Genomic DNA, 23,035 nt, shown 5'->3' on the forward strand with positions numbered 1-23,035 from the left:
TTATTTAATTAATTCCAGTGTGTTTGAGGTGTGAAAATGTTATATGATAGGTTGATTTACGATGTTGCATAGCCTGGTTTGTCCTTCAGTTACATACAGTTATATGGGTCCTATTACCTATTTTAATGATGATTGAATTCACATCCTTGATAACCTGATGTGTTGCCATACACAATGTTAGCGAACATTTGATTATTTTGAGGATAACTGTGATTACTTTTGTTCCACTAAAAATCTTACATTTAGGATAATATACTCTGAATATGTAGGCTATTATTGTATTGTGGCTATGGCTGAATAGTCCAAAACATGATGATTTATGCTATCAAATGTTGTTTGTAAAATATGATTGCATGTGGTGTCATTTGCACTGTTATAATAACAATATAAGAGTATAGTCTACCTTGCAACAGAGACAGCTAAATAACTTGTATATACTGGAACCATTTGTCAAAAGCCTGTGAATGAACTGCCATGGTCTTCATGTTTTCACATAGTTGTTATGTCATTTGGCATATCATGACTATTTGTAATGGGGGAAAAATATAGAACCTATGTTGACTGTGATTGCTGTACCACTGCACCACAAGAGGTAGGCCTATATTGTTTACATTCAAGAGGAACATTTTGACTTTATGGAACACCTACTGTAAAACACTGGGGAAATGTGGTCTTAGTTAACCACCTTACCAAACCTCTGGTAAAATGGAATAGTGTAACTGGAGTTCAAATTGAGCCTAGGGTTCCCTCAGGGAGCCTTCGGTCCCTTGTCACCAGCTGCTGATGTTCATTATCAAACTGCTTGATTTGCACAGGTGGTCACCCGAGCAGAAGACAAAACTCACACGCTGACTCTCAGAGATGTCAAGATTTCAGAAGATGGAGAAATTAAACTCACTGCAAAGGATTTCCAGATTGAGGCCAGACTACATGTGAATGGTAGGTTAATCTATGTGTGTTATGTGAATGATAGGTTGCTATTACTGTTTGTGGTGTTTGGTTGCTGTTGTTGGATTCTTGCCCCCCCATGGAGACTTGGTTTCTATTACCATTCCAAATGTATAATTGTCAAGCTTCGTTCCTAATTGGTTGATTTCTTCAAATTCATTGGTGGTACGATATTGGGCATAAGATTTGGTTAAACAACAATATAGTTAAAATATTTACACTATACAGCATATTGGACTGATAAATCAATATGGAAGGTGCTTTATAGACCAGGTTCATGGTAACATACTTCGCCTGCCTATGTAAATGCAAGGTAAAAATGCAAAAGCCACATATTTTAGGCCATTTTATGTAAAGTGTGATCATTGTAAGTACATTGTGTCATGGATTTAGATTTTTTTTAGACAATAGTTGTCTTCTCTATGCAAAGCACAGACAACAGGGTAAGTGGGCCAGGTGTTAATGTTCTGGGAGCCTACCCAACCAGTCTGAATTCTATGGGAATTCCATCCACGGTTGATTGCCCATCAGCAAAGAAGTATGAATTAAATATGAGTTGAGAGCCTTTGAGACACAGTCATGTATGCTTTTGTAACAGTACATAAGTGTTCCTAAGAAGCACTGAAGAAGTATAAAACAGCATATGCCTTCCATAATTACGATATAGCGATATCCCTTGCAATATCACAATATAATGGTGTGATCCAATTATTTTAGAAGGAAGAAAGGTGTCCCCATGATGTTAAGTTTGTTTACAAATGTATGAAAAGTGTAAATGTGTAATTGTACAAACAACAAACAGGTTGAAGGAATTATGTAAAAATGTGTAGCATAAACTGTAACTGTAACTATAAAGTCAAAACATAGGTTTTAGGCCACTTAATCTTAAGAAGGACTGTAACAATAAAAGTAGTTGGTGACAGTGATAGAATTTGGTAAAATTATTTTGTTGGCTTCCTAAGCTGTTACGACATGTAAAGCACGAGTCAAGTGTAATTAATGTGTGACCTCACAGAACCACCAGTTGAGTTCACCAAACCTCTGGAGGACCAGACAGTTGAGGAAGAGGCCACTGCTACATTGGAGTGTGAAGTCTCCAGGGAAAACGCTGAGGTCAGTTGGTTCCAAGATGGACAGGAGATCCTCAAAACAAAGAAATATGACATTGTTGCCGATGGCCGCGTGAGAAAACTCATCATTCATGGCTGCACTCTTGATGATTCAAAAACATTTACCTGCGACGCCTCAGAATTCAAAACCTCTTGCTTCCTTAACGTTGAACGTAAGTAAAGTATTGATTAAAACCTTTCATATGGTTTGTTTGTTTGTAAAGACTTTGGTGTATTTGCATTACTGGTGTAGTAACACTATGACTGTGTCCTTACAGCTCCACATGTTGAGTTCTCTAAGCCACTCCATGATGTTGAGGTCAAAGAAAAGGAATCTGCCAGATTTGAATGCGAAGTATCGCGCGAAAATGCCAAGGTATTGATTCCTGACCCTTCACCCCTCACCTCACCTCCCCCACCCTACCACTCCCCCCCCTCATACAATACATGCACATTCAAACACACCTTCAAACACACCTTATTTTATAATAATATAATATAGTTGCATGTGGAATTACAAAATATAATATTAATGGTCATGAATAGTCCAAATCATATTTTTCATGAAATTGTTTGGTTTATATTTGAAGGAAACCAGATCAAAGTACAATGACCAAAGTAGGAAAAATGACTGTTGCTTCTACACTACCAGTCAAACGTTTTAGAACACCTACTCATTCCAGGGTTTTTCTTCATTTTTACTATTTTCTACATTGTAGAATAACAGTGAAGACATCAAAACTATTAAATTACACATAATACAAAAAGTGCTTTATCAGAATGACTGTTAAGGACCTTTAAGACTGAGAGTTAGTTGTCTTTCCTGTCTTACACTGTGTTTCATTCTAGTGTGCCGTTACATTTTACTCCCTTTGTTTCCATCATAGTCTTTATCAGTACATATTAAAGGTATTATACCGTCATTGTGGTCTTGGTTTTATGACTGTTTCTGGAAACAGGTCCGTTGGTTGAAGGACAGCAGTGAAATCAGAAAGGGAAAGAAATATGAAATAATCGCCAAAGGTCGCCAACACATCCTCATCATCCACAAATCAGTGTTCGATGATGAAGCAGAATATGAATGTGATGCGAAGGTCTCCAAATCCTCCGGCATGCTTACAGTCGTCGGTGAGTCTGGCAAACTTTCTCTGTCTCAAAAGTTCCATCCAAAATAGCACCTTATTCTTTATATAGTGCACTACTTTTGACTAGGGACCATATAGGGCTCTGGTCAAAAGTACTGCACTTATATGCCATTTGGGACTCAGAAAAATAGATTAATTTTGATGTCATATACTGTAATCGACTTATCATAATATATTGCCTTGACGGTTATATTGTATTTCCTTTGCAGAGGAAGAAGCTACGTTCACCAGGAACCTGTCTAACGTGGAGGGAACAGAAGCAGACAGTGTGAAGATGATTTGTGAAGTGTCGAAGGCAGACGCTGATGTCATGTGGTATAAGGAAGACCAGGAACTTCCCGAGGGAGGAAGATACGATCAGATCGTAGACGGCAGGAAGAGGATACTTATCATCCAGGATCTCAAAACAGATGATGCTGGAGAGTACTATTGCAAACTGTCCAGCTCAAAGACAACTGGAAACCTGAAAATAAATGGTAATGGAATCAGACATAAGTTCTGTTTAATTTAGTCAGCTCAAGACTGTGAGGTGTAGAAAGTGAAATATCCTGGGTAGTGGCTACACACCAGTACCGTTATGAAAATCAAATCGTGGGATGCAGGTAAAGTATTTGTGTAAATAAGAGCATATACACTAATCTGTCTTTGTTCTTCTAGAATTGGCTGCTGAGTTTATCGCCATGCCTCAGAGTCAGGAGGTGGTTGAGGGAGAAAAAGCTGAGTTTGTCTGCTCAGTCTCTAAAGACACATTCATTGTCAAATGGATGAAGGATGATAAGGAGCTAGAAAAGGGGGACAAGTACGACATTGTCTGTGATGGCAAGAGAAGAATACTTGTTATCAAGAACTCTGAACCCAAGGACGAGGGAGCCTATCTTGCCCTCATTGGCACCACCAGAGCTACAGCTGATCTGTTTGTTCTTGGTAGGTCATCAATGTTGTTGTTTTTTTCTATTACAACCTCACCTACCTGTATGTGTATTTGTGTCTTTTGGAGGGGTTGAGATAAAGTAGATTTTCTGTTTAACCTTTGTGTACAATTGGGCAGTAAAGGAATCTTCTAACATCTTCTTGTGTGGCACTACCTGAGGCAGCCTTGGCAAAATATTTAATTCCGTCTACTAACTTCCTTCATTTTGATGTCCACAGAAAAACTCAGGATCAATACACCAATCAAAGACACAGAAGCCAAAGAGGGACAAGAGATCATCTTCAACTGTGAGGTGAACACTGAGGGAGCTAAAGCTAAGTGGCTGAAGAACGAGGAGACCATGTTTGAGAGCAGCAAGTTTGTCATGATCCAGAAAGACAACGTGTTCTCTCTGAGGATCAAGGATGCTGATAAGTCAGATGAAGGAAACTATACTATTACATTGACAAACCAACGTGGTGAACATGCCAAGAGCTCTGGCAAACTTACAGTAAAAGGTGAACATAGTTTTGTTATCGATTCTACCAACAGCTAATTTGATGTAGTAGTATGTCTTATTTTTGTTTGAAGTTAGCTACATGACTAACTGATTGTTTAAATTTGATCTACAGAGGAGAGTCTGAAGATCATTGTACCTCTTGAGGACTGCGACACACAGGAGAAGAAGACTGTTAGCTTTTCTTGCAAGGTCAACAGGCAGAAGGTTACTCTGAAATGGACAAAGGCTGGTCAGGAGATCACCTTCAGCAAACGCATAATCTACAGGTTGGACCAATATAAGCACACACTGACCATCAAGGACTGTACTCTTGCTGATGAAGGTGAATACACCGCCATGGCTGGTGATGACAAGTCTACAGCTGAGCTGATCATTAGTGAAGCCCCCACTGACTTCTCCGCACAACTCAAAGACCAGACCATCCCCGAGTTTGAGAATGCTGAGTTCACCTGCAAACTCACCAAGGAGAAGGCTGAGGTGAAATGGTACAGGAATGGACGTGAGATCAGAGAGGGACCCAGGTAGGAACACGTTTAAACTGCTATGAGGCACGGTCACTGTTGCTTTACTGTCACTGTTAAATCTTAAAAGCTACTTTGCCCCTAAGGGCCACCATAGGAATTGAATTCAATAATAAAAGGCGTAGTGTAACATTATCCATTTTTGTTTTTTACAAGGTACGTCTTTGAAAAAGAGGGCAAGACCTGCAGGCTGCGTATCAAGGAGTGCAGACCAGATGATGAGTGTGAATATTCCTGTGGTGTAGATGAAAAGAGATCACACGCCCATCTCTTCGTTGAAGGCAAGCCTCTTGAGTTCATTATATGATTCTGTTTGTTTGAGTCCATATTTCTAACTGTTCCGTATGAATTAATGCTTCACTAATTATATTTTTTATTTGTGTGTAATGTTTATTCCAGAGAGTGCAGTTGAGATCGTCAGACCACCAAAGGATGTGTTTGAGCCTCCAGGCTCAGATGTTGTATATGAAGTTGAACTGAACAAAGACAGAGTTGAGGTAAAATGGTTGAGGAACAACATGACCATCGTTCAGGGTGACAAATACCAGATGATGAGCGAGGGCAAGGTCCATAGACTCCAGGTGTGTGAGATCAGGCCTCGAGACCAAGGAGAGTACAGAATCATCGCCAAAGACAAGGATGCCAGAGCCAAATTGGAACTGGCTGGTAAGTTGTCATAACTGTTATATCCTCTCTGATTCCACAATACATCTATCCTTTTATTATTTGATATTATAATTGTTTATCCCTCTACAGCTAAGCCAAATATCAAGACTATGGATCAGAGCTTAGTAACAGATGCTGGAAAGCCCATCATCATGTTCGTGCCCTACAGCGCGTATCCTAAAGCTGAAGCTGAGTGGTTCTATGATAACGTCAGCCTGCCCAAGGACAACATCCACACCGTTGGAGACAGGACAGAGTACAGGCTGAAGGACCCTAAGAAGTCCGACCAAGGACGTTACAATGTTGTCATCAAGAACAAACATGGACAGGGAGAGGCATTCATTAATCTGGATGTCATTGGTATGTTGCCTTCAATCCATTCTTGTATTTGAATAGATTTTTCTTGGAATCTGTTCTTGTTCATGGATTCCGTTTATTAATGTATTGTTGTCTTCCACAGATGTCCCTGGACCTGTGAAGAGTCTTCAAGTGCTTGACACCGCCGATGGTGAGGTCAGCCTGGCCTGGGAAGAGCCAGAGAGCGACGGTGGCAGCAAGATCATTACATACGTGGTGGAGAGGCGTGACGTCAAGCGCAAGACATGGACTCTTGCTACTGACCGCTCTGATGCTCCAGAATACACTGTGACCGGACTCCAGAGGGAATCCATGTACCTATTTCGTGTTTCTGCTCGCAACAGAGTGGGCAGTGGACCAAATATTGAGACAGAGAAACCTGGTGTTTACGCCAAGAACAAGTTTGGTAAGAAAAATATTTCATATTGTATCACCTCATACAGTATAAGTTTGTTCAAAGTAACAGTTTTCAACAATGAACTAGAAAAGTGAATTACAACCTTGTGTTATATTTCAGATGTTCCTGATACTCCTCAGGATGTGAGTGTTGGAAACGTGAGTAAGTTTGGAGCCACAGTCTCCTGGGAAAAACCAGTGTCTGATGGAGGGGCTGAGATCACCTCCTACATAATTGAGTCCCGTGACAGGACCTCTGTGAAGTGGGCCGTGGCTATGATCAGTAAAGCAACAGACCGCAGTGCAATCATCAACGACGTCATTGAGAACAAGGAATACATCTTCCGTGTCAAGGCTGAAAACAAGGCTGGCATTGGAAAGCCAAGCGCTGCCACCAATCCAGTGAAGATCATGGACCCCATTGGTGAGTTATTTCAGTTAGTTTAGTTTCTAAAATGTTATTACTGAAATGTATGCACTGTTTTAACATGTTGTTTGTGTTATTCAAGAGAGGCCAAGCCCACCACAGAACCTGGTGCCCTCAGAACAGAATAAGAACTCAGTCCAGCTGACATGGGAGACCCCATTGAAAAATGGAGGCAGCATGATCACTGGCTACATCATTGAGAGATGTGAGGACGAAACAAACCATTGGCTCAGATGCAACGCCAGACTCTGCCAGGATCTCACCTACAAGGTATTTATCCTATAAGGTGAAAAGTAGCTAAATGGTTTCTTAGAGATTTCATATCATATTGGTAGTGTAATTGTCAGAGGTTTTGAGTGGTATTCTGACTTGAATGGAAGTCTCCCATTGACATTCATTTACTTGGAAGTCTGAGTTGCTCACACTTATCTCAACTCTGAATGGGGTTCTTCCTTCTTTTCCTCAGATATCTGGCCTGAAATATGGCAAGAAATACAACTACAGAGTGATGTCTGAGAATGCAGCTGGAGTGTCTGACCCATCCAACACACTGGGACCCATGCTGGCTGATGATACACATGGTACATTTGGTTAACTTTGAGCTAACCTTGACGTAGTTCATCACTTTAAATGTTGTGCATTTGTCATAACAATTATCATTATTTTCTATCTTCAGTTGGCCCCACAATGGACCTGAGTGGATTCAAGGATGGCCTAGAGGTCATTGTTCCCCATCCCCTTACTATCCGTGTCCCTATCTCTGGATATCCCACACCACACGCAAAGTGGAGCTTCGCTGATAAGGAGCTCACTGCTGGTGAACGTGTTTACATGATTACAAAGAGTACCTACGTAGAACTGACTGTCACTCCAAGTGTGCGTCCAGACAGAGGTGTATACGCTCTGACCCTGGAGAATGATATTACCAGTTGCTCAGGAGAGATTGAAGTCAATGTTATCGGTAAGTGACGTGATGAGTCTTGTGGTGAAACACAACATACTGTATCTTGATATTGTCAACTGCAAGACCCTACTTTTCCCTTCATATCTCTCTTTTTCTATTTGTTCAGCATCCCCAAGTGCACCCAAAGACTTTAAGGTTGCCGAGGTGACCAGACAGCATGTGCACCTGATGTGGGAGGCACCAGAGCATGATGGAGGAAGCCCTCTGACTGGGTACCAGATTGAGAAACGTGACGTATCCCGCAAGACCTGGGTCAAGGTATGGATGAACAAACCACCCAGCAATATACATGTAATAACTTACTTATTTAGTCCTCTTTGTCCCAGTTGGGACAAACAAACTTTTGTACTCTTTCTTTGGCCACAGCTTGTACCCTGTTATACATGAAAAATTATTAAGATAAACATAATAACACGTGCCATTGACTCTCTTTCCCCAGGTGATCACTGGTGTTCAAGACCAGGAGTTCACTGTCACTGATGTTGTTGAGGGCAAAGAATATCTGTTCAGGGTTACTGCCTGCAACAAGTGTGGCCCAGGAGAGCCTGCCTACATTGACGAGCCAGTCAATGTGTCCTCCCCTGCCAGTAAGTATTCACTAAGTACAGTAGCAGGGACAATGCCTATGCTGTGCACACAAGTGAAGGGAACTTAATCTATTGTTTCGATGTCTCAGTCATTGACATACCTGTCATTTGAATTGTAGCTGTGCCAGACTCACCTGAGAACCTGAAATGGAGGGACAAGACAGCATCTGGCATCTTTCTGACCTGGGAACCACCCAAGTGGGACGGCGGCACCGGAATCAGGGGCTACAACATAGAAAGATGCCAGCGTGGGACAGACAACTGGGAATCCTGCGGAGATCAGGTCCCTGAGTTTAAGTAAGTGGAACTACAGAAAAAAGGCCCCAAGTTGGTTGTTAAAAATCATTTTGTTCAAGTAAGACTAACATCTTACTTTCTCTTAGATTGCAAGTGACTGGTCTGATTGAGGGACAGTGGTATGCCTACCGCGTCAAGGCCTTGAACAGACTGGGTGCCAGCAAACCCTGCAAGGCTACAGATGAGATATTGGCTGTTGATCCTAAAGGTATGTTTTGTATAAATGCTCCACGTTTGTATATGTATTGTGAATAATCCTGCATAGTGGCGGAAATATGTTTCTGTATAATCTGTATAACACATTTTCTGTATAGACCCCCCAGAGATTCTTCTGGATGTCAAGTGTCTTGCTGGACTGACCGTCAAAGCTGGATCTAAGATCGAGCTTCCAGCTGATGTTCTTGGAAAGCCCGTACCTAAAGTGAAATGGACCAAGGGTGATGTGGTCCTGAAGGGAGACGATAGGGTCTCTATTGACGACAAGCCTGGTCACTCCGTCGTTACGATCAGCAAGACAACGAGAGAGGATACAGCTACCTACATCATTGAAGCCCACAACAGCTGTGGTCGTGCTACTGCAACCATTGACGTCAACATTCTAGGTACCCTATTTTGTTATCTTTTTTTGTGAGGAGTGTCTAACCTTTTTCTGAGGAAACACTCCTTTAAAAAGTATATTTTTAATGTTCTAACATTGTTTTCTATTTGTCTTGAACAGATAAGCCTGGTCCTCCAGCTGCGTTTGATATCTCTGAGATCACCAACAAGTCCTGTTTCCTGGCCTGGAACCCTCCCAGAGATGATGGAGGTGCAAAGGTCACCAACTACATTGTGGAGAGTAGAGCCGCAGACAGCGAAATCTGGCACAAGCTCTCCTCCACTGTCAAAGAGACAAACTACAAGGCCCTCAACCTTACGGCCTTCAAGGAGTACATCTTCAGAGTGTTCGCTGAGAACCAGTTTGGTATTGGTGTGCCAGCGGAACATATGCCAATTATTGCCAGATACGCCTTCGGTATGTTAAGTTTATGTTTGTATTTAGTCCAGGCAATATAATGGTATTTTCTTTCTAGTATTATTTTGTGCAGTGGGTTGTTGCTAAAATTGTCTTTAACTGTTTTTCAGATTCTCCCGGTGCACCAACCAAGCTGGAGCCTTCTGATATTGTTAAAGATGGCCTGACTCTGAATTGGTATGAGCCTGAAGAGGATGGTGGTAGTCCTATCACTGGATACTGGGTTGAGAGGTTTGAACCAGATCAGGACAGATGGATCAGATGCAACAAGATCCCAATCATAGACACCACATACAGGTAAGACGCTAGAATACATTTAGGTAATGAACACCGTAATGTTTCAATTTTGGTAATTGAAGGCAGTAATGGCCGCATTGATTTCATTTCTGGTTGATGCTATTCATTTGATGGTTGGGTTGGTTATTTGATTGTTTCTGATTTGCAGAGTCAAAGGACTACCCACAAGGAAGAAGTATAAGTTCAGAGTCATGGCTGAGAATCTCGCCGGACCTGGAAAATCAAGCAAGGAAACTGACCAGATATTGGTCAAGGATCCTATTGGTAATACTTCCAACATATTTTGTTAACAGACTATTGATCTTTTATGAAATGTGATGTCATTGACCAAAACAACATGTCGTCTATTCCTACAGATCCTCCATGGGCTCCTGGTAAGCCAACCGTAAAAGACGTGGCAAAGACCTCTGCCTTCCTGCAGTGGACCAAGCCTGAGCACGATGGTGGCGCCAAGATCGAGGGCTACATCATTGAACTCCTGAAGAGTGGAACTGAGCAATGGGTCCGTGTTTCAGAGGGAATCAATATCCTGGAGCACTCCCTGAGAGGCCTGATGGACAGACAGGAGTACTCCTTCAGGGTCCTTGCTGTCAACATCGCTGGGGAGAGTGAGCCCAGCGATCCTAGCGATCCAGTTCTGTGCAAGGAGAGACTCAGTAAGTAACTAACTGTGTCCCAAATCAATCAATCAAATGTATTTATAAAGCCCTTTTTACATCAGCAGATGTCACAAAGTGCTTATACAGAAACCCAGCCTAAAACACCAAACAGCAAGCAATGCAGATGTAGAAGCATAGTGGCTAGGAAAAAAACCCTAGAAAGGCAGGAAAAGGCAAGAAACCTAGAGAGGAACCAGGCTCTGAGGGGTAGCCAGTCCTCTTCTGGCCGTGCAGGGTGGGGATTATTAGAGTACATGGCCATTAAAGCCAGATCGTTCTTCAAGATGTTCAAACGTTCATAGATGACCAGCAGGGTCAAATAATAATCACAGTGGTTGTAGAGGTTTCAACAGGTCAGCACCTCAGAAGTAAATGTCGGGTTGGCTTTTCATAGCCAAGCAAATGGCACCCTAATCCATTTATAATGCTATGGTCAAAAGTAGTGCACTACAGATGTAGGATCTTAATTTGAGCCAGTTTGCTACAGGAGGAAAATTATTCGGCCATAACAGGAAATGTGAATTATTATGTGGATTATAATCAATTAAAATTTTTGTAGGGGTTGTTATGTTTTTTGTAAGGGAAAATCAAGTCTGACATTTCAAAGTGGAAACTTCAGAAGCCCTTTTAAACCTCAAATACATTACATGTTTTAAATTTCCTGCAACAGGGTGATCAAATTAAGATCCTACATCTGTATATAGGTAATATGGTGTCCATTGTGACACACAGACTGAGATAGTTTCCATCTGAAGCTGTTCAGTGTATCATGGTTGGTTAGCTGAGTTGATGGTTTCTGATGACTCATGCTTGTCAATTCGTTTTCCAGATCCTCCTACACCCCCACGCTGGATGAATGTCATCACCGTCACCAGGAACAGTGCTGAGCTGAAGTGGACAGTACCAGAGAAGGATGGTGGTTCACCCATCACCAACTACATTGTTGAGAAGAGGGATGTCAGGCGTAAGGGCTGGCAGACAGTGGACACCACTGTGAAGGAGCTGAAGTACACTGTCACTCCACTTAACGAGGGCTCTCTCTATGTGTTCCGTGTGGCTGCTGAGAACGCTGTTGGACCCAGTGAATTCTGTGAACTGGAAGACTCCATTATGGCTAAAGATACTTATAGTAAGATCATAGTTTATGCGTATAGTATTCTGTAACTGTTGTTCACTTACAACATGCATAGGTTGCTAAGTACTGTTTCCTATTTTCAGCTACCCCTGGACCACCATATAATCTCTCTGTCAATGGTGTGTCAAAGAGACATGTTGACCTGCAATGGGATGCCCCCAAGAATGATGGTGGCAGACCAGTTCTGAGGTAAAGATTGATCAACTTTAGTTTTTAGGAGTGTCATAGAGTGTCATATTGTCATATAAGCGTGTTTATAACATTTGGGAATATTTTCGTGCGTCAGATACTCCATTGAGAAGAAGGAGAAACTTGGTACCCGCTGGGTAAAGTGTGGAAAGACCTCAGGTGATGACTGCAAGTACAGAGTGACAGACGTCATTGAAGGAACCGAGGTTCAGTTCCAGGTCCGCGCTGAGAATGAGGCCGGTGCTGGACATCCTAGTGAATCAACAGAAATCATTGCTATTGAAGATCCAACAGGTGGGGTTTTATCCGTTTTTAAAGTGAAAACTGTGTTTTATGGTTACATTTGTTTGACTTGCATGAGTAATCTATTAGGTATAGTCTAGTTCCCAATGAAGCAACCCACATCTCCAAGATTATTATCATTGTCTCTGCATTGCCTTTTATAGGTGTACCCTCTCCTCCAATTGAGCTTCATATCACTGAAGCCAGCAGAGACCATTTGTGTATTGCTTGGAGACCACCAGAGAGAACTGGTGGCAGTGCTGTAACTGGCTACCATATTGAGCTGTGTGAGGCTGGTACTGAGAAGTGGATGAGAATCAACTCTCGCCCAATCAAGGAGCTCAAATACAAAACAGAGGAGGGCATCACCCCAGAGAAACAATATGTCCTGAGAGTCCGTGCCATCAACTCTGTTGGAGTTAGTGAGCCATCTGATATCTCTGAGAAGGTCTATGCCAAGGACCCTGACTGTAAGTAAACCTTCCATAATGTATATTTCCCATTCCATAATAATAGCCTTCCCAGAAATGCATGAAATACTGATATCTGATTATATTTTTCCCTCATGAAGGCATCCCAACCCTTGAGTTTCAAACAAAGGACATTGTGATTGTTGAGGGAGAGAAGTGGCATCTCCCCATCCCATTCAGAGCAGTACCCAAGCCCAAGATAACCTGGCACAAAGACGGAAAGGAGCTGAAGGATGATGAGAGAATGAGCTTCAGACAGGAGTACCTCTCCTGTCACCTGGAGATCGAGAGCTGTCTGCATTCAGACTCTGGCCAGTACAAGGTCACCCTGGAAAACTCCCTCGGAGCTAGCAGCGGAACAATTAATGTTAAAGTTGTTGGTACGTTTCAGTGTCAAAATACTATTATATTACTATACTATGATATTCCATGGTGTCCCAAATAGCGTAATCATTACATTTGACATATTTGATCCTGAAAATATTTGAAATGTTGGTTACTAGTACAGGCATACTACAACTATCAAGATCGACTCTTCATATCCATTTTATTTTGACAGGCCTGCCCGGTCCTTGCAAAGACATTGTTGCCAGTGAAATCACCAAGAGCTCTTGCAAGGTTTCCTGGGATCCTCCCAACTATGATGGTGGTAGCCCTGTTCTCCACTATGTGCTACAGCGCAGAGAGGCAGGCCGGAGGACCTACGTCAACATGATGTCTGGAGAGAACAAGGTCAGCTGGCCTGTCAAGGATCTGATCCCCAATGGAGAGTACTACTTCCAGGTCAAAGCTGTCAACAAGATTGGTGGCGGGGAGTATCTTGAGCTCCGCAACCCTGTGATTGCAGAGGATCAGAAGCGTGAGTGACATATTTGTTTTTTGTCCAAGGAATACATTGATTGATAACAGGTGCAACTCTTGCTCACAATTAAAGTGAATTTTATTATCCAAGCACGCCTACATTTCAAAAGAGGTGTATTGAATTTATGAAATGTTCCTTGTTCAACATTTAAGAGAGCCCTGACCCTCCATTGGATGTTGAGACCCACAACCCTACTTCCAAGACTATCACCCTCACGTGGAAACCTCCGATGTATGACGGGGGCTGCAAGATTATGGGCTACGTTCTGGAGAAGATGATGAAGGGTGATGAGAACTTCACACGATGCAACGACTTCCTTGTGCCTGTGCTGTCCTACACAGTGAGGAATCTCAGGGAGGGAAAACAATACCAGTTCCGTGTACGAGCTGAGAACGCTGCCGGAGTCAGCGACCCATCACGCAGCACACCAATGGTGAAGGCTTCTGATGCTGTCGGTAAGGAAGGATACATCTTGTTCAAACCATCCCAATGCTACGATTTTTCAGACCGGTAATTTGTCATTTCTAAATGTGTTTGTTTTCTTTTCAGAAACACCCAAGGTGTTCCTCAGTGGAAGCCTGCAGTCCGGTATGAGCATCAAGAGAGGTGCTCAGATCAGACTGGGCGCCAACATCTCTGGATCCCCATACCCTCAAATCACATGGTACAGGAACGACGTCGTCATTAGACCAGAAGCCATGAAGAAGAGACCAGAAAAACCCATTGTTAAGAAGAAGAAGGAGGAAAAGAAGGAAGTGAAGGAAGGAGAAAAGAAGGAAGGAGAAGTAAAGGAGGGTGAAAAGAAGGAGGTGAAAGATGAAGAAAAGAAGGAAGTCAAGGAGGGAGAGGTTGAGGTCCCAGCTACTGAGGTCCCAGCTACTGAGGCCCCAGCTGCAGAGCCTGCCCATGAGGAGCCTGAGGAGGAGGAACTCCCTGACTACCCAACCCTCCAGGAACGTCTCACCATCCATGACAAGAAGAGGGGAGAATCCTCTTGCATTGTCAGGGACACCATCAGGGGTGACCACGGAGTGTACACTATCAAGGTTGAGAACGACCATGGTATTGCCTCTGCAACTTGTGAAGTCAATGTGCTAGGTGAGATATCATCTTCTTTTAACATTTATAAAAAAAATATAAATTTAGTAGGGTTGTTGCCATTCATAGTTATTTTTCAACCACATTTTGGAAACCTAATATAAAACCTCATATTTTACAACTTACAGATGCGCCTGGACCTGCAATCAACTTCCGGTTTGAGGAGATCAGGAAGACCTCTGTCATCTGCAAGTGGGATCCTCCCATGGATGATGGTGGCAGTGATATCCTGAACTACACCTTGGAAAAAAAGGACAACTCCAAGGTGGAGATCGGATGGATCACCGTAACCTCAACGCTCAGGGGATGTAGATACCCCGTGACCAAACTGATAGAGAAGAAGGAGTACATCTTCCGGGTCACTGCTGAGAACAAGTTTGGTCCTGGACCACCATGCATTTCTAAGCCACTTATTGCCAAGAATCCATTCGGTAAAGCATTTATTTTTAAGAGTTTTATCATGACTGATGTCAGTTCAACCAGTTTTTCTAATCTGCCTTAGTTAGATTGTACTTTGTTCATACAACTGTGATTTTAACTTCTTATTCTAGACCCACCAGAGGGTCCTGGGAAGCCTGAGATTGATGGCATCACAGCCAACTCCATGCTGGTTAGCTGGGAGGAGCCAAATGACATGGGCAGCCCCATTCTGGGTTACTGGGTAGAGCGGCGTGAGATCAACAGCACCCACTGGACCAGAGTCAACCGGGTTATTTTGGAGGATACGGAACTTAACGTGGAAGGCCTACTGGAAGGTCTGACATACATCTTCAGGGTGGCTGCTGAGAACCAAGCTGGGCCTGGGAAGTTCAGCATCCCGTCTGATCCTATGACATGCCAGGATCCAATCTGTAAGTCAACAAGATTATGATACCATACCTTTTAATGTCCATTTGCATGAAAATTCATTTTGTGAGGTTAAGCATACAAAATAGACCAAATCAATACACTATAATATAATACAACACTGATTCATTATGATTCAAGTTCCATTATCTAGCAATGATCAAATACAATATGTCATCGTTGATGTGTTTTTCACATAGTGCCACCTGGGCCACCGTTCCCAAGAATCACTGATACCACTGCGTCTTCCATCGACGTGGAATGGGATCCTCCTGCCTCCAACGGAGGTGGAGACATCCTGGGATACCATGTTGACAAAACCGTAGCAGGCACCAAAGACTGGTCCCGCTCCACAGAGAGACCCTGGAAGACCCGGGTCTTCACTGTGTATGGAGTCAGAGAGGGAGCCAAGTACCTGGTCCGTGTGATCGCAGTCAATGGAGCCGGTGAAGGAACTCCTGGCTTGACTGAATCAGTCTTTGTCAGAGATCCTAAAGGTAACAGTAATCAGAAAGCTTACAATGTCAACAAATGTATGCTTAATACAATACAACAATGGAGGCTTGTGTAACATTGAAATGGAGGACGGGCTCATTGTAATGGCTGGAATGGAATGAATTGAATAGTATCAAATCCTGCTGTTCCATTCATTCCATACCAGACATTACTACTAGTCGACCTCCCTTCATTAGTCTCCATGAAAATATTCAAGCGTCTTTGGGTTTTTGAAAAGCTCTATATAAGTCCCATGTATTATTATTTTTACAACTTAGCTAACGTTGATGAACGTTGATTGTGTCTACAGAGGCTCCAGTGGTGGAGCTGGATCTCACTGTGAGGAATGGCGTAATGATCAGAGCTGGGGAGCCACTGATTCTGCCTGCCCTGGTCACTGGTAGACCTCCCCCAGACATCAAATGGACCAAAGATGACGGTCCACCGGACAAAAACCACGTTGAGATAGAAAATGTTGGAAAGGAAAGCATTCTCAGTATCAAGGCTGCCACAAGAAAGGATCCTGGCAAATACCAGATCAGTGCCAGGAACAACAGTGGAATCAAGTCTACATGGACAAGGGTTGAAGTCATGGGTACGTATTTTGGATGCTGTATTAGCTATATGACATCACTAGAACATTTTGAGCATATTTCACATTTGGATGTACTTTGATGACGTAAAGCTAGGATTAGAGTTAGAGGATAGTTGGTTGAATAGTTTTTAATAGTTAGTGGAACATCTATAAACCAAAATAAATAAAAAATCTAATCAAAATAATAATAATGTGTCACCTTACATGTTGTAGACTAGCACCCTGTCCAGGGGTGTTCTTCAAGCTGCCTCAGGCTCCTGCACTATGGCCATTCTGGCTCAGACAAAGCTACGTACCAACACACATTGTTTTACTTGGATGTAACCCTTTGACTTATCCTCTGTCAGATGTTCCCGGGCCTGTGCTGGACCTGAAGCCTGTGGTGGTAACCAGGAAGCTGATGATTCTGAACTGGTCCGATCCTGATGACGATGGCGGCAGTGATCTGACCGGCTTCATCATTGAGAGAAGGGATCCCAAGATGCACACATGGAGACAGCCCATAGAGACACCCTCATCTAAGTGTGAGATTGTGGGTATTGTTGAAGGGCAGGAGTACATCTTCCGGGTCGTAGCGAAGAACAAGTTTGGCTGTGGCCCTCCCGTTGATTTGGGCCCTATTGCTGCAGTGGATCCCAAAGGTAATGTCTACATATTGTTGCGTCATGATAATGTTTTCTGTGCAGGTCAGATCATTAATAGAAGTCAATCACTATATTTTCATTGAAGCTCCACCAACTTCACCTGAGAGATTCCACTACACTGAGAGGACAAAGACTTCCATCAGCCTTGCCTGGAGGCCTCCCCGCAATGAAGGAGGCAGTCCAATCTTGGGCTACTTTGTTGAGAAGAAGAAGCACGATGCCCCAGCATTTGAGCCTTGTAACACAGAGATGTGCAAGGACCTCTTCATGACCGTCGAGAACCTCGAGGAGCTGTTTATGTATGAGTTCCGTGTCAAGGCTGTCAATTTAATTGGATCAAGTGAACCTGGAATTCCACTCACCATTGTCATTCAAGATGATGAACGTAAGTCCTCCTAGTTCTATGTTCTTGTTTTTTTCCCCCATATGCTAAATTAGTAAACACATTTAATTTAATTTAATTGGACTGAATTGAATTGAATAAACTTGTCACTGAGGTGCTCCTTCTATTTCAGTTCCTCCTACTGTGAGGATGTTGAAGACCTTCAAGGGAGATGCCATCACTGTCAAGAAGGGAGAGCCTATTGAAATCCCTGCTGAGGTGACTGGTCTTCCAATGCCCAAGGTTGAATGGTTGAAGGATGAGGTGATTATTGTAGAGCCCACTGAGACTCTGTTGATGGACACCAAGGAAATCAACAGAATGCAGTGCAATACCAAGCTCAGTATCCCTGCAGCAGCAAGACTGGACAAAGGCATCTTTACAGTGATCGCCTCCAACCGTCTTGGGTCGGCTAGTCACACCATCAAGGTTAAGGTGTTAGGTAAGTGATCTGATATTATGTATATTTAGTGAATCAGTATAGACAAAGCAATTAGCTCACTTTTCTGCAAGAAAAATAACATAACAATTCGCAAAAGGAAGATATTGTAGTTGACTGACTGTTTTCTGACCTCTTTTTCATCTAATTGTTGTTCACAGACCGTCCTCTGCCACCTAGGAATGTGAATATTGGTAACATCAAGGCTGAGTCCTGTCATCTAACCTGGGACGCACCAGAGGACGATGGAGGAAGTGAGCTCACTAACTACATTGTTGAGAAGCTGGACATTCTTCCTGAGGAGGAACCTGAAGAAGAATATGAGGATTCTGAGGATGAGGAGCCTAAACCTAAGCCTGAGCCTAGACCCATTCCTGTATGGACGGTGATCACCAACAGCATCATTGAGAAACGATTCGGGGTCAGTATATGTTTCAAAACATGAAACAGATTGATATAACATTTGGTAACATTTTAGTTCAAACCTGACGGTATAATGCTTAATAACAGGCTTTAAGCATGTATGGTAGAGGTCTTCACTGTTCCACCCGTACCCGAATACCAGAGACCAGCTCCGGTTAATAACGGAGGAGAAAAAAAAGCTTTTCTGCTGTTTCCCTCACGCGGATTGGACCGGGTCTGGACCCGACCAGGGTCAGGTCTGGTTAGGTCTGTTCAGACCAGGTCTCTATCTTTTAAAAATGTATTTATTTAGGTAGGGCCCCAGTTCATTTTCACATTTTTGGACCTGTGAAGACTTTATAATGTCTTAAATGGAGGCATGTAACATGTTGTCTCAAATCACATTTTATTTGTCACATGCGCCAAATCCAGCTAGTATACCGTGAAACGCTTGCTTACGGGCCCTTCCCAACGATGCAGAGTAAAAAAATAAATATAGTAACACAAGAAGAATAAAATAAACAAGAATAGAGCTATATACAGGGAGTACCAGTACCAGATCAATGTGCAGAGGTACAAGGTATTTGAGGTAGATATGTACAGTACATGAACGCAGGATAAAGTGACTACTGTAGTCATCACGATATATAATAATAAGAGTAAAGTAACCTTTTACAGTAGTGGGCTAAATCAGAGTCACACAAATCTACTTTTTCTTTGTAGTCTTTAACAAATCTACTTGTTAGATATAGAGTTGAAATGTAATTCATTTTGTGTGCCTCCCTCACAGAAGACTGAAAGATAAAACATACAAAACCGTTATAAAACATATAAACACCCGGTTTTCAGCGTTTTCTTTTAAATAATGTTTTTTAATTATGAAAAATATCAAAAGCATTACATGGCCTCCTGGGTGGCGCAGTGGTTAAGGGCGCTGTACTGCAGCGCCAGCTGTGCCACCAGAGACTCTGGGTTCACGCCCAAGCGCTGTTGTAACCGCCGTGACCGGGAGGTCCGTGGGGCGATGCACAATTGGCCTAGCGTCGTCCGGGTTAGGGAGGGCTTGGCCGGTAGGGATATCCTTGTCTCATCACGCACCAGCAACTCCTGTGGCGGGCTGGGTGCAGTGTACAGGAGTTGTAGCGATGAGACAAGATAGTAGCTAACAATTGGACACCACAAAATTGGGGAGAAAAAGGGCTAAAAATTCAACAACAAAAATTAACATTACACCCATTAGGCCACTAGAGGGGATGATTTGGTCATTTGACTTCAGGAAAGAGCGACAGAATAGAGTGGCACCAGCAAATGACATATGTGTAGGTATGAACAGTACCAGTCAAAAATTTGGACACACCATTCAAGGGTTTTTCTTTATTTTTACTATTTCTACATCGTAGAATAATAGTGAAGACATCAAAACTATGCAATAACACATATGGAATCATGTAGTAACCAAAAGAAGTGTTAAACAAATCAAAATGTATTGTTTATTTGAGATTCTTCAAAGTATCCACCCTTTGCCTTGATGACAGCTTCACTATTATTCTACAATGTAGAATGGTACTGGTACTGACTGGTACTGTATGTGTGGTTGTGTTGTGTTGTGTTGGTATGCTTGTCTGTGTGTGTGTGCGTGTGTGTGTGTGCGCATACACTGAGTGCACAAAACATTACATAGACTGACCAGGTGAATCCAGGTAAAAGTTATGATCCCTAATTGATGTAATTTGTTAGATAAGTGTAGATGAAGGGGAGGAGACAGGTTAAATAATGATTTTTAAGCCTTGAGACAATTGTGTGCCATTCAGAGGATGAATGGACAAGACAAAATATCTAAGTGTCTTTGAACGGGGTATGGTAGTAGGTGCCAGGCGCACCGATTTGTGTCAAGAACTGCAATGCTGCTGGGTTTTTCACTCAACAGTTTCCTGTGTGTATCAAGAATGGTCCACCACCCAAAGGACATCCAGCCAACTTGAGGAAGCATTGAACTCAACACCAGCATCCCTGTGGAACACTTTCAAGTCCATGTCCCAACGAATTGAGGCTGTTCTGAGGGGAAAAGGGGGGCTGTACCTCATTATTAGCAAGGTGTTCTTAATGTTTTACACTCAGTATATGTAGTGTATGTGTGTGTGTGTCAATGAGTGTGTATATGGTATGTACTGTATATATAGTCTAGTGAGTGTACATACGGTCAGTGCAAGATCTAGTCGATGCAGAGAGTTTGGGTACCATTAATTGACTATTTAGCAGTCTGGCTATTTAGCAGTCTTATGGCTTGGGGGTAGAAGCTGTCTCGGAGCCTGTTGGTCTGAGAGCCGATGCTGCGGTATCGTTTGTCGGACGATAGCAGAGTGAAAAGTCTATGGCTTTGTTGGCCAGAGTCATTGTCCATTTTTCAGGGCCTTCCTCTGACACCACCTGATATAGAGGTCCTGGATGGTAGGGAGCTCAGCCCCAGTGATATACAGGCTGTCCTCACCACCCAATGTAGCACTTTGTGGTCAAGGGCAGTGCAGTTGCCATACAAAGCAGTGATGCAGCCAGTCATGATGCTCTCTATGGTGCAGCTGTATAACTTTTTGAGGATCCTATGTCAAATATTTTCAGCCTCTCTATATACTGTATATCAAAGGAAACAACAGTGACATAGATTGCAATAGGTTGAGACCGTATCATGAATGCTAAGAGTGGACTTCGTTGAATCATTTAATGATTCACTAAATGTTTCCAAATGTATTTTCAAAGGTTTGGAATCTGGAAACAGGTAGCCAGTGCCAGTTCAGAGTGAGAGCAGAGAACAGGTATGGACAGAGTGACGCCTGCGAGACAGAGGCCACCGTCATCAAGGATCTGTACGGACTCCCTGGTACTCCAGAGAAACCACAGATCGCAGAGCACACCAGGTCCTCCATGCTTGTGACATGGGACCCTCCACGAGACAACGGTGGATCCACTATCTCTGGCTACTGGCTGGAGAAGAGGGAGAAAGGTTCGTCTTATTGGGCTCGGGTTAACAAGGCCCCGGTGACGAAGCGTGCTCCTAAGCGCTGGGAGTTCCAGGTCGTTCGTATGATTGAGGGGTCCGCGTATGAGTTCCGTGTCATGGCTGTCAATATTGCCGGTATTGGGCCCCCCAGTGGACCTTCCGATCCTGCATACGCAGTGGACCCTCTTAGTAAGTATCATTCTCCCTTTTTCTACAGGTTACAAGAACACGACCATTCTTTTAGCTGCTTTGGAAATAGTTTGGAAGAATATGTCAGTATGTGCCCTATTGACAGACACAGGGTTGCCATGTAATAACCAGCGATGGTGACCTTAATATTTTCCCTTCTGTGCCCCACAGTGAAACCCGGCATGCCAGCACCACCAGAGGTCGCAGACAAAACCAAGCACAGTGTCAGCCTCACATGGTCTCCACCTGAGAAAGACGGTGGAAGCTCCATCAAGGGTTACATCGTTGAGATCCAGGATGAAGCCTCTTCTGTTTGGAACAGAATCACGGATCTAGAGACTCTGCATGAGACCACTGAGATCACTGTCCCAAGTCTCAAAGAGCTGAAACACTACAAGTTCAGAGTCACAGCCGTCAATGACATCGGCGAGTCTGACCCAAGTCCCAAGACAGAAGTCCTAATTGAGGACGTGCATGGTAATTAGACCTACAAGTCAGCAGTCAAGTTTTAAAGATGAACCACTTTCAGGAAAGCAAAAACCTTCATAGATGCATCATATGATACAGAACACATGCAAAACAAATTTGACTGATGGAGAAAATACTAAAAGATCGTTTTGGAGTGAAGTTTTCCTTCAACCAGTAGTCACAAGTTTATTGTTGTTTGTTTTAATGATGCCTTTTTATGTCACAGTGGAGCCGAAGATCCTTATCGATTGTGTTGTGGAAGATTTGCTGTGCGTCCGGGCTGGTCATTCCTTCAGAATCCCTGCCATTATCAAAGGGCGGCCCGTTCCTAAGGTGACCTGGGAATTCACTGGACCAGCAAAGACCCACAAGAAGAACCGCCTTCATGTCCTTCCAGTTGACTCAGAGGTAAGGCATAGTACAGATACAGCTACCATACATCAAGGAGAGAGGAAGTAACACATAACCGTTGTTATAAGTAGTAAAATAATCATGTTGTCTGACCTTGATGTATAAATATGCCGATTTGACCTTTCTTTACCAGGAGTAATGAGTTCATTTTCCTTTGTTTAGCTTGAATCTACTGATACTACCGCAAACATCACTGTACCTGTGTGCTTGAGGACCCACTCTGGAAGATACACCATCACAGCCAAGAACAAGGCGGGACAGAAACATGTCAACGTCAGAGTCAATGTTCTCGGTCAGTGATAAAAACGAGTGATA

General features: G+C 43.0%; 1 protein-coding gene across 6 annotated transcripts in view; it reads left to right on the forward strand.

Moving 5' to 3' along the window:
- The window catches only part of LOC109870942 (titin), a 175,359-nt gene that overhangs the window by 86,528 nt on the left and 65,796 nt on the right, over positions 1–23,035 (forward strand). For all 6 annotated transcript variants that reach the window (XM_031805694.1, XM_031805696.1, XM_031805697.1 and 3 more), the window contains 45 exons: positions 816–939; positions 1,964–2,230; positions 2,336–2,433; positions 3,017–3,185; positions 3,412–3,678; positions 3,860–4,126; positions 4,352–4,630; positions 4,745–5,153; positions 5,310–5,434; positions 5,553–5,819; positions 5,910–6,179; positions 6,280–6,582; positions 6,694–6,996; positions 7,082–7,269; positions 7,466–7,580; positions 7,676–7,960; positions 8,070–8,221; positions 8,403–8,550; positions 8,670–8,847; positions 8,934–9,055; positions 9,162–9,449; positions 9,566–9,862; positions 9,973–10,159; positions 10,308–10,423; positions 10,516–10,815; positions 11,648–11,947; positions 12,037–12,142; positions 12,240–12,436; positions 12,589–12,894; positions 12,996–13,274; positions 13,454–13,753; positions 13,909–14,211; positions 14,306–14,854; positions 14,983–15,285; positions 15,406–15,705; positions 15,901–16,197; positions 16,506–16,790; positions 17,138–17,431; positions 17,520–17,819; positions 17,950–18,258; positions 18,417–18,676; positions 21,412–21,841; positions 22,013–22,318; positions 22,536–22,717; positions 22,883–23,012. In XM_031805694.1, coding sequence (XP_031661554.1) covers positions 816–939; positions 1,964–2,230; positions 2,336–2,433; positions 3,017–3,185; positions 3,412–3,678; positions 3,860–4,126; positions 4,352–4,630; positions 4,745–5,153; positions 5,310–5,434; positions 5,553–5,819; positions 5,910–6,179; positions 6,280–6,582; positions 6,694–6,996; positions 7,082–7,269; positions 7,466–7,580; positions 7,676–7,960; positions 8,070–8,221; positions 8,403–8,550; positions 8,670–8,847; positions 8,934–9,055; positions 9,162–9,449; positions 9,566–9,862; positions 9,973–10,159; positions 10,308–10,423; positions 10,516–10,815; positions 11,648–11,947; positions 12,037–12,142; positions 12,240–12,436; positions 12,589–12,894; positions 12,996–13,274; positions 13,454–13,753; positions 13,909–14,211; positions 14,306–14,854; positions 14,983–15,285; positions 15,406–15,705; positions 15,901–16,197; positions 16,506–16,790; positions 17,138–17,431; positions 17,520–17,819; positions 17,950–18,258; positions 18,417–18,676; positions 21,412–21,841; positions 22,013–22,318; positions 22,536–22,717; positions 22,883–23,012 — 11,260 coding nt within the window. The remainder of the gene's footprint in view (positions 1–815; positions 940–1,963; positions 2,231–2,335; positions 2,434–3,016; positions 3,186–3,411; positions 3,679–3,859; positions 4,127–4,351; positions 4,631–4,744; positions 5,154–5,309; positions 5,435–5,552; positions 5,820–5,909; positions 6,180–6,279; positions 6,583–6,693; positions 6,997–7,081; positions 7,270–7,465; positions 7,581–7,675; positions 7,961–8,069; positions 8,222–8,402; positions 8,551–8,669; positions 8,848–8,933; positions 9,056–9,161; positions 9,450–9,565; positions 9,863–9,972; positions 10,160–10,307; positions 10,424–10,515; positions 10,816–11,647; positions 11,948–12,036; positions 12,143–12,239; positions 12,437–12,588; positions 12,895–12,995; positions 13,275–13,453; positions 13,754–13,908; positions 14,212–14,305; positions 14,855–14,982; positions 15,286–15,405; positions 15,706–15,900; positions 16,198–16,505; positions 16,791–17,137; positions 17,432–17,519; positions 17,820–17,949; positions 18,259–18,416; positions 18,677–21,411; positions 21,842–22,012; positions 22,319–22,535; positions 22,718–22,882; positions 23,013–23,035) is intronic.

Source organism: Oncorhynchus kisutch, linkage group LG26 (assembly GCF_002021735.2).
Source record: "Oncorhynchus kisutch isolate 150728-3 linkage group LG26, Okis_V2, whole genome shotgun sequence".
NCBI lineage: Eukaryota > Metazoa > Chordata > Actinopteri > Salmoniformes > Salmonidae > Oncorhynchus > Oncorhynchus kisutch.